The sequence below is a fragment of the Copadichromis virginalis genome, linkage group LG15, assembly GCF_057382275.1.
Source record: "Copadichromis virginalis isolate Kocher_CV1m ecotype Utaka linkage group LG15, C_Virginalis_male_GT1.1, whole genome shotgun sequence".
NCBI lineage: Eukaryota > Metazoa > Chordata > Actinopteri > Cichliformes > Cichlidae > Copadichromis > Copadichromis virginalis.
This window is the reverse complement of record NC_140632.1, coordinates 811,998-823,728: the sequence shown is the minus strand read 5'-3', so window position 1 is coordinate 823,728 and position 11,731 is coordinate 811,998. Positions and strand designations below refer to the sequence as shown.

The 11,731-nt window shown below is 44.8% G+C and overlaps 1 protein-coding gene across 3 annotated transcripts in view; it reads left to right on the top strand.

Annotated features, from left to right (window-relative positions):
* Positions 1–9,885, top strand: part of cnstb (consortin, connexin sorting protein b) — a 19,153-nt gene extending 9,268 nt beyond the window's left edge. For all 3 annotated transcript variants that reach the window (XM_085431253.1, XM_085431254.1, XM_085431252.1), the window contains 8 exons: positions 744–774; positions 1,880–1,966; positions 2,059–2,167; positions 2,750–2,771; positions 2,877–2,916; positions 3,760–4,013; positions 8,323–8,467; positions 8,590–9,885. In XM_085431253.1, the coding sequence (XP_085287379.1) occupies positions 744–774; positions 1,880–1,966; positions 2,059–2,167; positions 2,750–2,771; positions 2,877–2,916; positions 3,760–4,013; positions 8,323–8,467; positions 8,590–8,798 (897 nt within the window). In that variant the 3' untranslated portion in view covers positions 8,799–9,885. The remainder of the gene's footprint in view (positions 1–743; positions 775–1,879; positions 1,967–2,058; positions 2,168–2,749; positions 2,772–2,876; positions 2,917–3,759; positions 4,014–8,322; positions 8,468–8,589) is intronic.
* Positions 9,886–11,731: the final 1,846 nt, after the last annotated feature.

Here is an 11,731-nt window from a genome sequence, read left to right as displayed (position 1 = left end):
GAAATGTTTCTGCTCTCATACACAGATCCTTGAAAAATAATGAATTCATGTTTAATATGAGAATCTGCTGGGTTTTAGTAGATTACAGTGGATACGCAGTAGAGCAGCTGTGTTTAAAGGGTGGGGTCTCTCACTGTCGGGACTGTTTGTGTGTCGGGCATGACGTTCCTGCTGCTTATTGCAACAAGTTCACAGGAATGCTGACACATGCAAGCTCTTTACCTGCATATCACTGCCAACATCATCGGGACGGCTGTAAATACAGAGCTTCATAAAAATCATAAAAATGATGAAGCTACCACATCTTTTTTATCAAAATGTACACTTTCTGGCACTCCGGATGTTGGAACTGATGAACAGGAGGGATGGACGAGGAAAAGGCTTCACATCTGGCCAGATACTGAACTGCTGTCTCTTCACTAGATGATCCTTTTTCCAGGATGGTCTGTGTGATTTATGCTGCTCGTTTGTTTCTAATCTTAAAGGCATCTGTGAGGCAGGTACGCCACCACCGGCCGTAAGCTGCTGCACGTGACTGTGTGTTTCTCAGGTCGTCTCCGTGGCGGCGGTTCCTGGTAGAGGAGATCATGTGACCCTCGTCTTTGAAAGGATTTAGTGCGACTCAAACAGAAACATACATTCAGCTAGGCCCCAAATGTAGAGTAAGAGTAGCTGAAGCTCTGCTTCACAGATGGATGATGACGTGTCTAATGAAGCGTCTTTTTTCCTGTCTCTTCTTTTAGATTGCAGAGGCCTACTCACTCAAACAGGACTGTATCCTTCCAAGGGCAGCTCATATCTCATTGTGACACTGGCACTCAGTCACTGGTGTTTTGTAACTGAATCATAACTGAGCTAGACGGCAGGCATTATAATGAAAAAGGGTGTAGGAGCATGTGCAGCACGGACCCTCACCTCATGTTTACATTAGCTCCCTTAACTTTGGGGCTGGGCGGCGTACAGGGTCAAAGGTAACACTGCTGAGCAAACGCTGTTATAATTGAAAGGTGGAGGGCAGAAAACCTCAGTAAGGGTTCGTCTTTCTCTTTGTGGACTTAATGCGGTTTTCTGTGTCTCTCAGGCGATGGGTGTTCCCCATGTTTTGGCTTGAGGCCCAAGGGGCTCGCAGTGTTTCCTCCTGCTGTTTGTGCTGTTGCTGTGGCGACAGCTATGGGCTGTCTCGCTGTAAGGAGTGTGGTGTGTACGTAATGAGTTTATGTGTGAGGAGACAGACAGAGGTCCTGATTGATCAGAAAAGGACGAAGTCTGTGAGGCAAAGAGAAACACGTCCTGCAGAGAAAGCACAGCAGAAGCAACAAAGGGAGGTTTGGATCGTGAACACGTCACGGCTAAAAAAACTGACGTGACTGTAGAGTATGAAAACATCGATTCTTGCTTTTTTAAAGTCATGTGTCACGTTTGTCTCGGCTGACGGGTAATTTAACCCTCAGTGGTAGCTGGCAGTAGCTTTCTCTGTCACGGTGTTTCATATTCAGCTGATGTTGTTACACCAAATGACATAAATCCCAAAGTTGCTAATTGTTCTACCTGCCCTTCAGACTCTAAGCTTATCGATGCCCTTCACTTTGCAGTGCGTCGTTTATATTGTCCAAATAACTTCGAGCATGTCAGGACTTAATATTCACTTCATAAAACAGCCGACAATTCAGTTTCCTAGTAATTAACATGTAGTTGTTACAAATTTGACGTATTAGCAAAGATGGTTTGGTGAAAGTATTTTTAACTGATGGCTGTCAGGGACACAGGTCGTCTTACAGACCTCCTTAAATACACTCTGCTTTTTGTGTTATGGCCTTATGTTATTGATGTTATTTTAGGAGCCAGTGTGTGTTGTGTCTTTAACTGGTCGTGCTGCCAGACCAGTGGGCCATCCAGTTCTTACAGCTGGAGAAGCTCTACCATGAACGCCTGCTCTCCAACCTCACAGTCCTGCAGGAGAACTGGGGTTTGGCATCTTATCAGTCCTAAAAAACACACACAACATATTCTTGTGGCAAAATGAAACTGCGTGTGATTGTTACACTTATGTGTTCGCAGAGAGCCAAGAGAGGGAGAAGGACAGCGGCAGCAGCTTGCCTCCTGAGACAGACGGCATGAGCGAGAAACACTTTGAGACGCTGAGCCAGATGTGCAGAACTCACCTCAGGTAAACCACAGTGGGACGCTCTGCTGCCTGTCGCGTGTCTGTGATGTGGCTCCGCTCATACACAGACGAGTCGAGCAGCTCAGTGTCTGAAGTGAATGCTTTCATTCCCTCCTTTTGCCGTCATCGCTGCCACACAGAAAGCTTTTAGCACCAGTTTTGCTTTAACAATCTGCTGCTATCTTTGTCTCTCTGACGAGGACAAATCAAGAAGTTGAGACTGAGCCACGGTATCGATGATGCGTGAGGATAGAGGGAGGAATGAAACCCAATTTGAATAAGTGTAAATATGAATATCAATATTGCAGGAAGGGCACCAAAGATTTGCCCTGTAGATTCATTTCCGCTCGATGCAGACAGACAGCAGGAGTTTGCACGCCGGACGCTGGTGGTCACGCTCTGATCCAGCTGCTATGTTACTGCAGGCCAGAGTCTCTGCAAGCAGGAGGATGTAGTTTGACTGAAGAACAGATGAGAGCCTGACAAATGTCTAAAGTTGTTTTCTCATAGGTTCAGTAATATATTAACGTCCTCTCCTCCTCTTTTCTCCTGCTGCCTGCCTGGCCTGTGTTTGGAATCACTCAGACCATCCATCAGTGTGGAACAGGTAGGACAGACCAGCAGCCAGGCTGTTCAGGCTGTTCAGGCTGTTCAGGCTCAATTTAAGACCTTTACTTTGCATTAAAGTTGTCGACTATGTTTCAATCACCAGAACAAGCTCAACACGACACTACAGCCGCATCGTGATGAAGGTAAACACGTGTCTCTGTTCAGAACTGATACCAAAGAATCACCACAGATGATGATGTGTTTAGAAGTGTGTACTCCATGCTGCGTGTTCAGCAGCCTGACAGCAACATTTATGGCAGCTTTCAGTTTGGTGTATTTTACATTCAGAAATAACTGCAGTGAGCTAACTGTAGATATGACAACGTTTGACTTTACAGTTGAACAAAGGTAGTAAGAGAAGAAGAACTTTATTTATCCTGAGGGAAATTCTTTTGTCATACACATGCTCAGCAAGAGAGACAGAGTAATAAGATATACAATAATAAATAATTATGTATATTGTTACTCAGCATAGGGGCAGCACAGTTCCACGGTGGTCAGCACTGTTGCCTCACAGCAAGAAGGTTCAGTTCCATCATCCGGCCGGGGAGTTTGCATGTTCTCCCGTGGGTGGTTCTCCCCGGGTACTCCGGCTTCCTCCCACCGTCCAAAGACATGCACTTAGTGGGGATAGGCTAATGGATGCCCATAGGTGTGAATGTGTGTGTTAGCCCCCCGCCTCTCGCCCTATGACAGCCAGGATCGGCTCCAGCGCCGCGACCCTGAAAAGGATAAGTGGAAGCAGACGGATGGATTACTCAGCATTTTGCAAAATGTAAAAAATGGGAAAAATATCGTAGCGTGAGTAAAGTAATGTGGTAATATCGTACCCTGCTGAGTTCACCTTTGGGTGCTGAGGTGAACCTTGTGTTTGTGAACTAATGGGACGGTTGGTAATTAGATTTTCACCTATGCAACCAAAACAATGCACAATGAGCGCATCGTGGCAAAGTGTAAGTCATACGATTTTTCCATTTCTGTTCCAGCCAACACGTCAGAAACTACGCACCAGGAGGAAGTGAAGGAACACAGCTTGATTTTGGAGTCAGAGCGTTCATCACCACAGACGGGCTGTGAGGAGGAGGACGGAGATACATGTGAGGAAGGGCAGGAAGTAGAAGAAGAAGAAGAAGAGCAGTGTGAGGAGACACCAGAAGAGGAAGAGGTGAAAGTGGAGTGGCCAACAGGAGTACCTCAGGCATCAGACAAGGACCTGGCCAAACTGTCCCACAAGGAGGGGGTAGGACTGCACTTTAGCTGCCTTTACACCCGCGTTAGCGCCACTCGAGGATATGAAATGACAACAAATGAGTATGTTGTCATGTCAGATATTAAATTAATACTGTACTGCACAAAAGTCTTGAGCTGCTCGTTATTTCTTGATATTTTGTAAGAAAATGGGGATGAAGACGACAGAGTTTGTACAATTCCAGCAGGATTTTATTCCTGTTTTAAGGACATGACTTTCAGATTCTGTTCATGTGCTGCAGATGGGTTTTTGTCTCTGCTGCTTTCCTCCAAGCTTTGAGGGCCACGCTGCACACCACGTGCCACGTTTGGGCTACTAGCTCTTTGGGAATCACCTCGTTGGGGCAGAACTAGCACTTTGGACCTATCAGGCATCTTTCATAGACTCAACTGAAGAAAGGGGAAAACTCATTTTATGGAAAGCTGCTGGTAACAAAGTGTCTAAAGATACCATTTAAAATTGGTTCATTGCTGTTGTCTTTGGTCTGTAGACACAACACTGGCTCTTTTTTGTGCTTGAATGATTCATTGGTATGTGTTAGGTCAAAAACAAGGATGAAGATTCCTCTGAAAATGAGGAACAAGGTACAAGTTAGGGTTGGGCGATTGGACGAATATGTCGACTATCCATGAAAGGCTGAGCCCATCGGCGACCCGAGTACAAGTCTGACGCTCAAAGCAAAACAGAAAGAAATTAGGATTGGCTCAAGACTTTTGCACAGTACTGCATTGGCACAAATATATTTTCACTTTCCATCCAACACCCTTCATTTATTCCCTTTTCCTTCCTGGCTTGTTTCCTTTATCCTTTCCATTAAAGTCCGCCTGCAGGAAGAAATTCCACATGCTGAGCAGCTCAGTTCTTCCTTGGACACTCCCACGGATCATATCCGTCATCCCTGAATGAGACCTTCATCATTTTTCTGTTGAGAAAGCCTCCACCCATGTTCACTGGTGTGGCCTCACACTTGGGACGTCCACCCTGCCAAGTGTGTTAGATTATTGAGCCAAGACGTCATGTTCTGGCTGAACCACTGAGCTGAAGGGGCCTGGTTCCTGCAGGGGTGGGGATGTAATCACAGGATCCAGGCCTTGCACTGATGGCTTCGGGATCATGGCTCATTTAACTAGAAACTATCCCTTTCTATCAAATTTCACAAGGTTTTGAATGCTTTTCATCAGCAATATTTGTACTTCCTTACATGGTAAATGGCCTGTATTTGTAAAGTGCTTTACTCGTCCCTAAGGACCCCGAAGTGCTTTACACACACATTCACACACTGGTGATGGCAGCTACGTTGTAGCCACAGCCACCCTGGGGCGCACTGACAGAGGCGAGGCTGCCGGACACTGGCGCCACCGGGCCCTCTGACCACCACCAGCAGGCAACGGGTGAAGCTTCTTGCCCGAGGACACAACGACCGAGACTGTCCGTGCCGGGGCTCGAACCGGCAACCTTCCGATTAGAAGAAACATGAAAAATCTGACTCAAAACCCTCCAAAATGTCACGACAAACATTGTGTGACTTGGACAAATTATTTATATGCTTTGACTAAACGCTGCGATGAGCTCAGGCAGCACGTTGGCGGGCTCGGAGAGCTCCACAGCGCTTTCTGTCTTTCTGTCTTTTATACAAATATAACACTGTCGAACTTTTAATCCCCGGTGGAAAAATTGTTACTCATTTTAGCCAATAGGTGAACCTATATAGATTTCAATTTGTGACGATTGCTGGGTGAATGTTGGCCCTGAAGTGGTTAGAAAATTGCAGTTTGTCTTACAGCCAATCAGTGGGTGGATTTTTTAAACAAATGTTAAACGTGTGTGTGCATGGCGGGGTGTAACTACTGACACTGACAGACGCAGGAAAGCGTAGCCAATCCTGTCTGCTGAGGTTCACCTCAGCTGATTCCTGCCTGTGAAATGGAGCTTTCCATTGTGATTGTGTTGTTGGTGCTTTCTAAAGCATCTTTCATGAAGCTGTGATGAATAACATGGCCTCATTGATGGCCCCGCCCCTCTGTGAGCCTGGGTCTGCCAGAGGTTTCTACCTGATAAAAGGGAGTTTTTCCTCCCCACTGTTGCCAAGTGCTTGCTCACAGGGAAATGTCCAGTTGTTGGGATCACCTCTGTATTACTGAAGAATCTTTAGCTTACGATACATAATGCTAATGTTTCTGTCTTGGTAAGTAAAGTTCCAGTATTTTGTACATAAGTTACTTGGCATTAAAGGTAGCTAAGCAGGTATGAGTATCTCGTGCACCTTTATCAGTCCAGCTCGGTAACTAAGCTTCTGAGCTGATAACTTCTCCACTGCTGTTGAAATGTGGTCCCTTTGGGTCCACAAAAACAGTATGGTAGCAGGTAAAGCTCCAAATGAGCTTTGTCCCTTCTTGGATAAAGTCTGTGGTCGCGAGAGGGTAACTGCTGGCAACCGTGGCGAGTTTTCCTCTAGTATAATTATGAGATTGGAATTTGTGGTTTTGAGTGAATTCTTTTAGATGAGAACAAGGACAAAAGGTTTATCAAACCATATGTTTTTCCCCATAATGTCTGATCCTGGCTGTATTTGTGTCCCAGAGTGTGCAAAAAGTCTGTCTGTGTAGAGTTAACTGTGACCAGTGGAACATCGAGCGCGCCGCTAACAATGTGGCCTCACACAGTAAATAAAGGCACGATGAGGCTGACTGTTCACTGTCACTGCAAATGGGCCCTCTGTGCTGGGCAAAGATGTTGAACGCAGTTCCTCCCTCTGACCCTTCGAATACTGAGCTTGCCCAATCGTGACTTCCTCCTGAAACACATTATTCAGGCCAACACGGAGAATAATGTCTGCCTCTGTGTGTGCAGCTGTGTGTCTGCTTCTCCCACTAACAAAATCATAAATCACAACTAAATTTTAAAATGTTCACGTCCAAAGCTGTGGATGCTTATAATCACAGGCTTGAATGCCATGACAGTGCTTCTGCTTTGATTAAACTAAAACGACTAATTCGACTCAGGCATTGGTGAAAAAAGTTAAATGTATGTGAATGAATGTTTTTCTTTCCACTTTCACCAACGTCGTGCTCACAGGGGGTCGTCTGATTGTTGGGCTTTTCTCTGTAGCATTTTACAGTATAAAGTGCTAATGTTTCCGTTTTGGTGAGTCAAGTTTTATCAGCATGTCACTTTTAAAAAGCAGGTTTGTGTATCTGTTGCACCTTTACGAATGCAGCAAGGAAGCAACTGCTGCTGCCAACCTGGGAAGGCCTGTAAGACGATTTGCAAACATTTTGAATTTTACAGCGAGAAAAAGATTATTCACTAGAAAACTTTGTAGACTGTTGTTAATCAGAGGTGGTTGTCTCAGTAAATTCACCCCGAGTTCAGACTGTGCAGTGCTCAGAGAAATGGCAAAACCCCGCAAGAGCTACAGCTCAGGACTCTCCAGTCCCAGCATGTTAAATGTTAAAGTTCATGGCAGCACAGTTGGAAAAAGTCTGATGGCGTCTGGTTTGTTTGAAAGGAGAAACACTCTCTCAAATAAAAGAACATGGCAGCACAGCTTAAGCTGGTTTTGAATAAACTATAAGACTTCTGGAACGATGTCCTCTGGAGATGTTTGTCCATAACGCACAGCAGCACACAGTTTGGCAAAAACCTAATACAGCAGATTGGCACAAACACCTCACAGCAACCGTCAAGCCTGGTGGAAAAGGGCTTATCGTTCCGGCTTTGAATTGCAGGCTGAGAGCGATGAATCTCAGCAGCAAAAGAATCAAGATGTTGGATTGGCCCAGTCAAGGTTCAAATGTCAGCCTGACTGAAAGGCTGTGCATGAATGGATGCTCACAGAAAAGTGCACCAAAGTTTCCTCCACAGCAGTGTGAGACCACAAAGTCATGCAGAAAATCATTACGTTAACGTAATGCTGCTAAAGGAGGCTCTACAATCACAGGATGTACTGAGAACTTCAGTGTTGGTGCACATAATGTTTAATTATCGTTTTGCATTTTGCCTTCACAAACCGCTCCAGCTCATTGGACGAGACGGTCAGCGTTACAAAGTAATGGTGTTACTGCCTGTTGTTGGCGAGTTCTTCTTTATTTTAGCACATCCATCAGAATCAGAAGTGATCCTAATAATAATGGACTGATACCAACTAACTCTGCGTTTAAAGGTTTCCTCCTTTAATATCCCAACATGCACAGAACCGCTGAACGTGACGATCATCTTTTCATTGTTTTTGTCAACATGAGCAAACTCCCCAAAGCTGCTGTGCTTCCTTCTTTATGTTCTGTCTCTGTGTCTCCTCCAGAACTCGTCCCCAGACGGTCTGGTTTCCATCCTGAAAAGGAGGAGAGCATCGCTGGACGGGTTACCTCCCCCAAGCAATACTACTAATAAACAAACTTCCAAACGCAAAGTTCGGTTCAGTGAGCCGGAGGACGGGAGCGAGCACGGTACAGTCAGAGCTTCTTCTGCTGCTGCAGTTTGTTTCAGATAGAAAAGGAATTTAAAATGTTTCATGTTTGATGATGGTGAACTCGGAGGATCTGACACAGCGTTGGTCCCTGTCTTACAGATGAGGTGGGCGGAGACTCCTGCCTGATCCTGCTGTTGCTGTGCCTCGTTACTGTGGTGATCAGTGTGGGTGGGACTGCGCTCTACTGCACCCTGCTGGACACTTACTCCAACATCTGCACCGATTTCACTCACAATGTCGACTTTTATGTCATGAACGTGCGGAGGCTCGTTGAAGGGCTCGGGCGCTGGCTGCCCTTTCGGACTTAACACCCTTAATCTGCGTCATCCATCATCCAGACAAGAACTGCCAACAATGAGCGGCTGCAGTGCTGAGCTAACACGACGGCGCAGGGACGAAATGTAAACAAAGATACTTGTGAACTGTAATCAATAACTACACTGGTGCTTGTAGCGACACCGTACGGTAACGTGCTCCGAATCTCACCTCAGAATCAAAACGTGGTGACGTGTGCATGTAAGCGTTAAAAAAAATACTTGTTTACTACGCTCCGTGTGGTTGCCATAGATACCACACGAGAGGGCTCACGTGTCTCGGCTCTGTTTATATAAAAACAGAAGGTGTTTGCAGGGCTCCGCTCACGTTTGTAGCAGCAGCTGTAACTTTTGATCAATTTGTCTCATAAGTTCCAGATTTTTGTTGTTTTATTTGTACTTGTGTAGAGAAAAGCTGTCGTTCAAATCCACAGGATCATGTGTGTGTGTGTGTTTTTAGGATGATCAACCAAATAATGATTTCCCAGCCCGCCCACATTTTATTTCCTATTACCTTTATTCTGCTATCAATAGCATGGAGGACCAGAAATGCCAAAATATAAAACCATATAGAAATAAAAGACTCAGAGAATGAGTTAATGTGTCCCAAAGCGTCTTTTTGTTCTACATCATTATGCAAATTACTGCAGGAGTGATATTTAGGGGGGGTATATAGGGGCGATCGTGGCTCAAGAGTTGGGAGTTCGTCTTGTAATCGGAAGGTTGCCGGTTCGAGCTCGGTCGTTGTGTCCTTGGGCAAGACACTTCACCCGTTGCCTACTGGTGGTGGTCAGAGGGCCCGGTGGCGCCAGTGTCCGGCAGCCTCGCCTCTGTCAGTGCGCCCCAGGGTGGCTGTGGCTACAATGTAGCTGCCATCACCAGTGTGTGAATGTGTGTGTGACTGTGTGGATGACTGGATATGTAAAGCGCTTTGGGGTCCTTAGGGACTAGTAAAGCTATACAAATACAGGCCATTTATCTCAGCGATATCCTGAGTGAAGCAGTGGCTGCCAACGATCGTCAATTCATTCGCATCATCTGCAAACTGGTGCAGAAATGCGAAGTAAAATTTACATTGAAAGGGAATAAAGTTTAAAAAATACCTTAATGAATGCAAAGCTAAATATTAAGGAAAGTTATGATTATTATAACAATTATAAGGATCTATGTTTTACTTAATGTTTTTCATGATACTTCATACCTTTTTGTTTAAGTTATTATTTTGGCAGGTTTGGTCCTCCACGGTGTAAGAGGTAGTAGCTGTGCGCTTACCTCCATTCTTGTGGTTATTCTCTATGTTTCTCTTATTGTAATATGACCAGATGAAGAAGAAATATTAGACTGTGCTAGACTAGAACCCTATTCAAAATAATAGCAGCATTTCATACTCCACAGTGATGAAGCTTTAAATGTAGATTGAGGGAGAGTGGTTTGAAATGCTGCAGACTTCTTTGTGGTCATCGCAGTTTGCCATGTACCGGTTAGTAGCTGCTCCACAATCTCAGGCACTTCCTGTGTCCATGCTTTAGGTGCTCGATGTTCTCATGGTTATGTGTGTGAACCTCTGTTCTAAGTCACGATTTGTGATTACAAACTGAATTCTACTGAAAGAGAGAAAAGGACTGTGTCTGCATCTGGGACCAGATCGAGTTAAAAACAGGCATTTATGGAGCAGCAGTTGTGTTTTTTGGCTGGTTCAAGCAACAGAAACACACACACCTGTAGACTGTGTATGTGACTGGAACATGAGAGCATGCTCCTTTTTCATTTCCTTTATATGAACATTTTTATCTTCTCTTTCCTTTCCAACGTCAGATGTTACAAAGTGACAAACGCTGCCTGTGTTGTCAGTGTGGATACTGTTGCATTAAGCAATCCGCCTTTATGTTTCTATGTGTCTGTTTATTTGTGTCCCCAAGGGAACACAAAAACGATTAAATAACAAACAGCAACCATTGTTTTCTTTTTATGGTTACAACAAACAAACAAAAAATAAAGATTTGTGGTCAGTTGTGATTTACGTGGATGTTTCTATAGATCTTTGATCGTTTCCCTTTGTGTAATTTCCATACTTGGCCACTAGATGTCCCTGTAAACCACAGAATCATCAGCTGATAGCTCCTTCACACACAAACTACTGCAGTACAAGATGAATATGCTATCAGGGCTGATATAGGCTGTAAATTATTCTGTTAGCAACGCAGTCTGAGCCAGCTGTGGTCAGCACTGTTGCCTCACAGCAGGAAGGTCCTGAGTTCAATTCCACCATCAGGCCGCGGTCTTTCTGTGTGGAGTTTGCGTGTTCTCCCCGGGTACTCTGGCTTCCTCCCACAGTCCAAAGACATGCAGATAGTGGAGTTAGCTTAACTGGAAACGCTAAATTTCCCATAGTTATGACTGTGTGTACCCCGCCTCTTGCCCTGGGATAGCTGTCCCTGAAAAGGACAAGCAGATGAGAATCGATGGTTAGTTTGTAGATGATCGTTCCTTGTTGACATGATTACAGATTAATGCCAAATACTGTGCTGAGGTGTTTGGTAGTGAACTAGTGAAAATAACAGGCATCAAAATTTGAAGGTTAACAAATACCAACGACGACACAGATGGTCTTTTAAATGAAATGTTCTTTTGTGGACGTGGCAGTACTACAAAGATTGTTTTTCATGCACTTTGCTGCTTTTATTACAGTTTTTGGCTTTTGAGGTATGCCAGTTACATGAGACTGAAAATCTGTGCCAACAGGTAAATGGGAAATTGGCAGTTAGTTGAAATAATCATCAGTATGTATGGAGGAGGTCAGAGGTCACCAGTGTGCGTCTACAGCCAACAGAGTGAAGGCTCTGTCGTGGTTTGGGGCTGTTTCCACCAGCGGGGTCGGAGATCTTGTCAAACTTTAAAGAAGCATCATAACAGAAAAGTATATATAT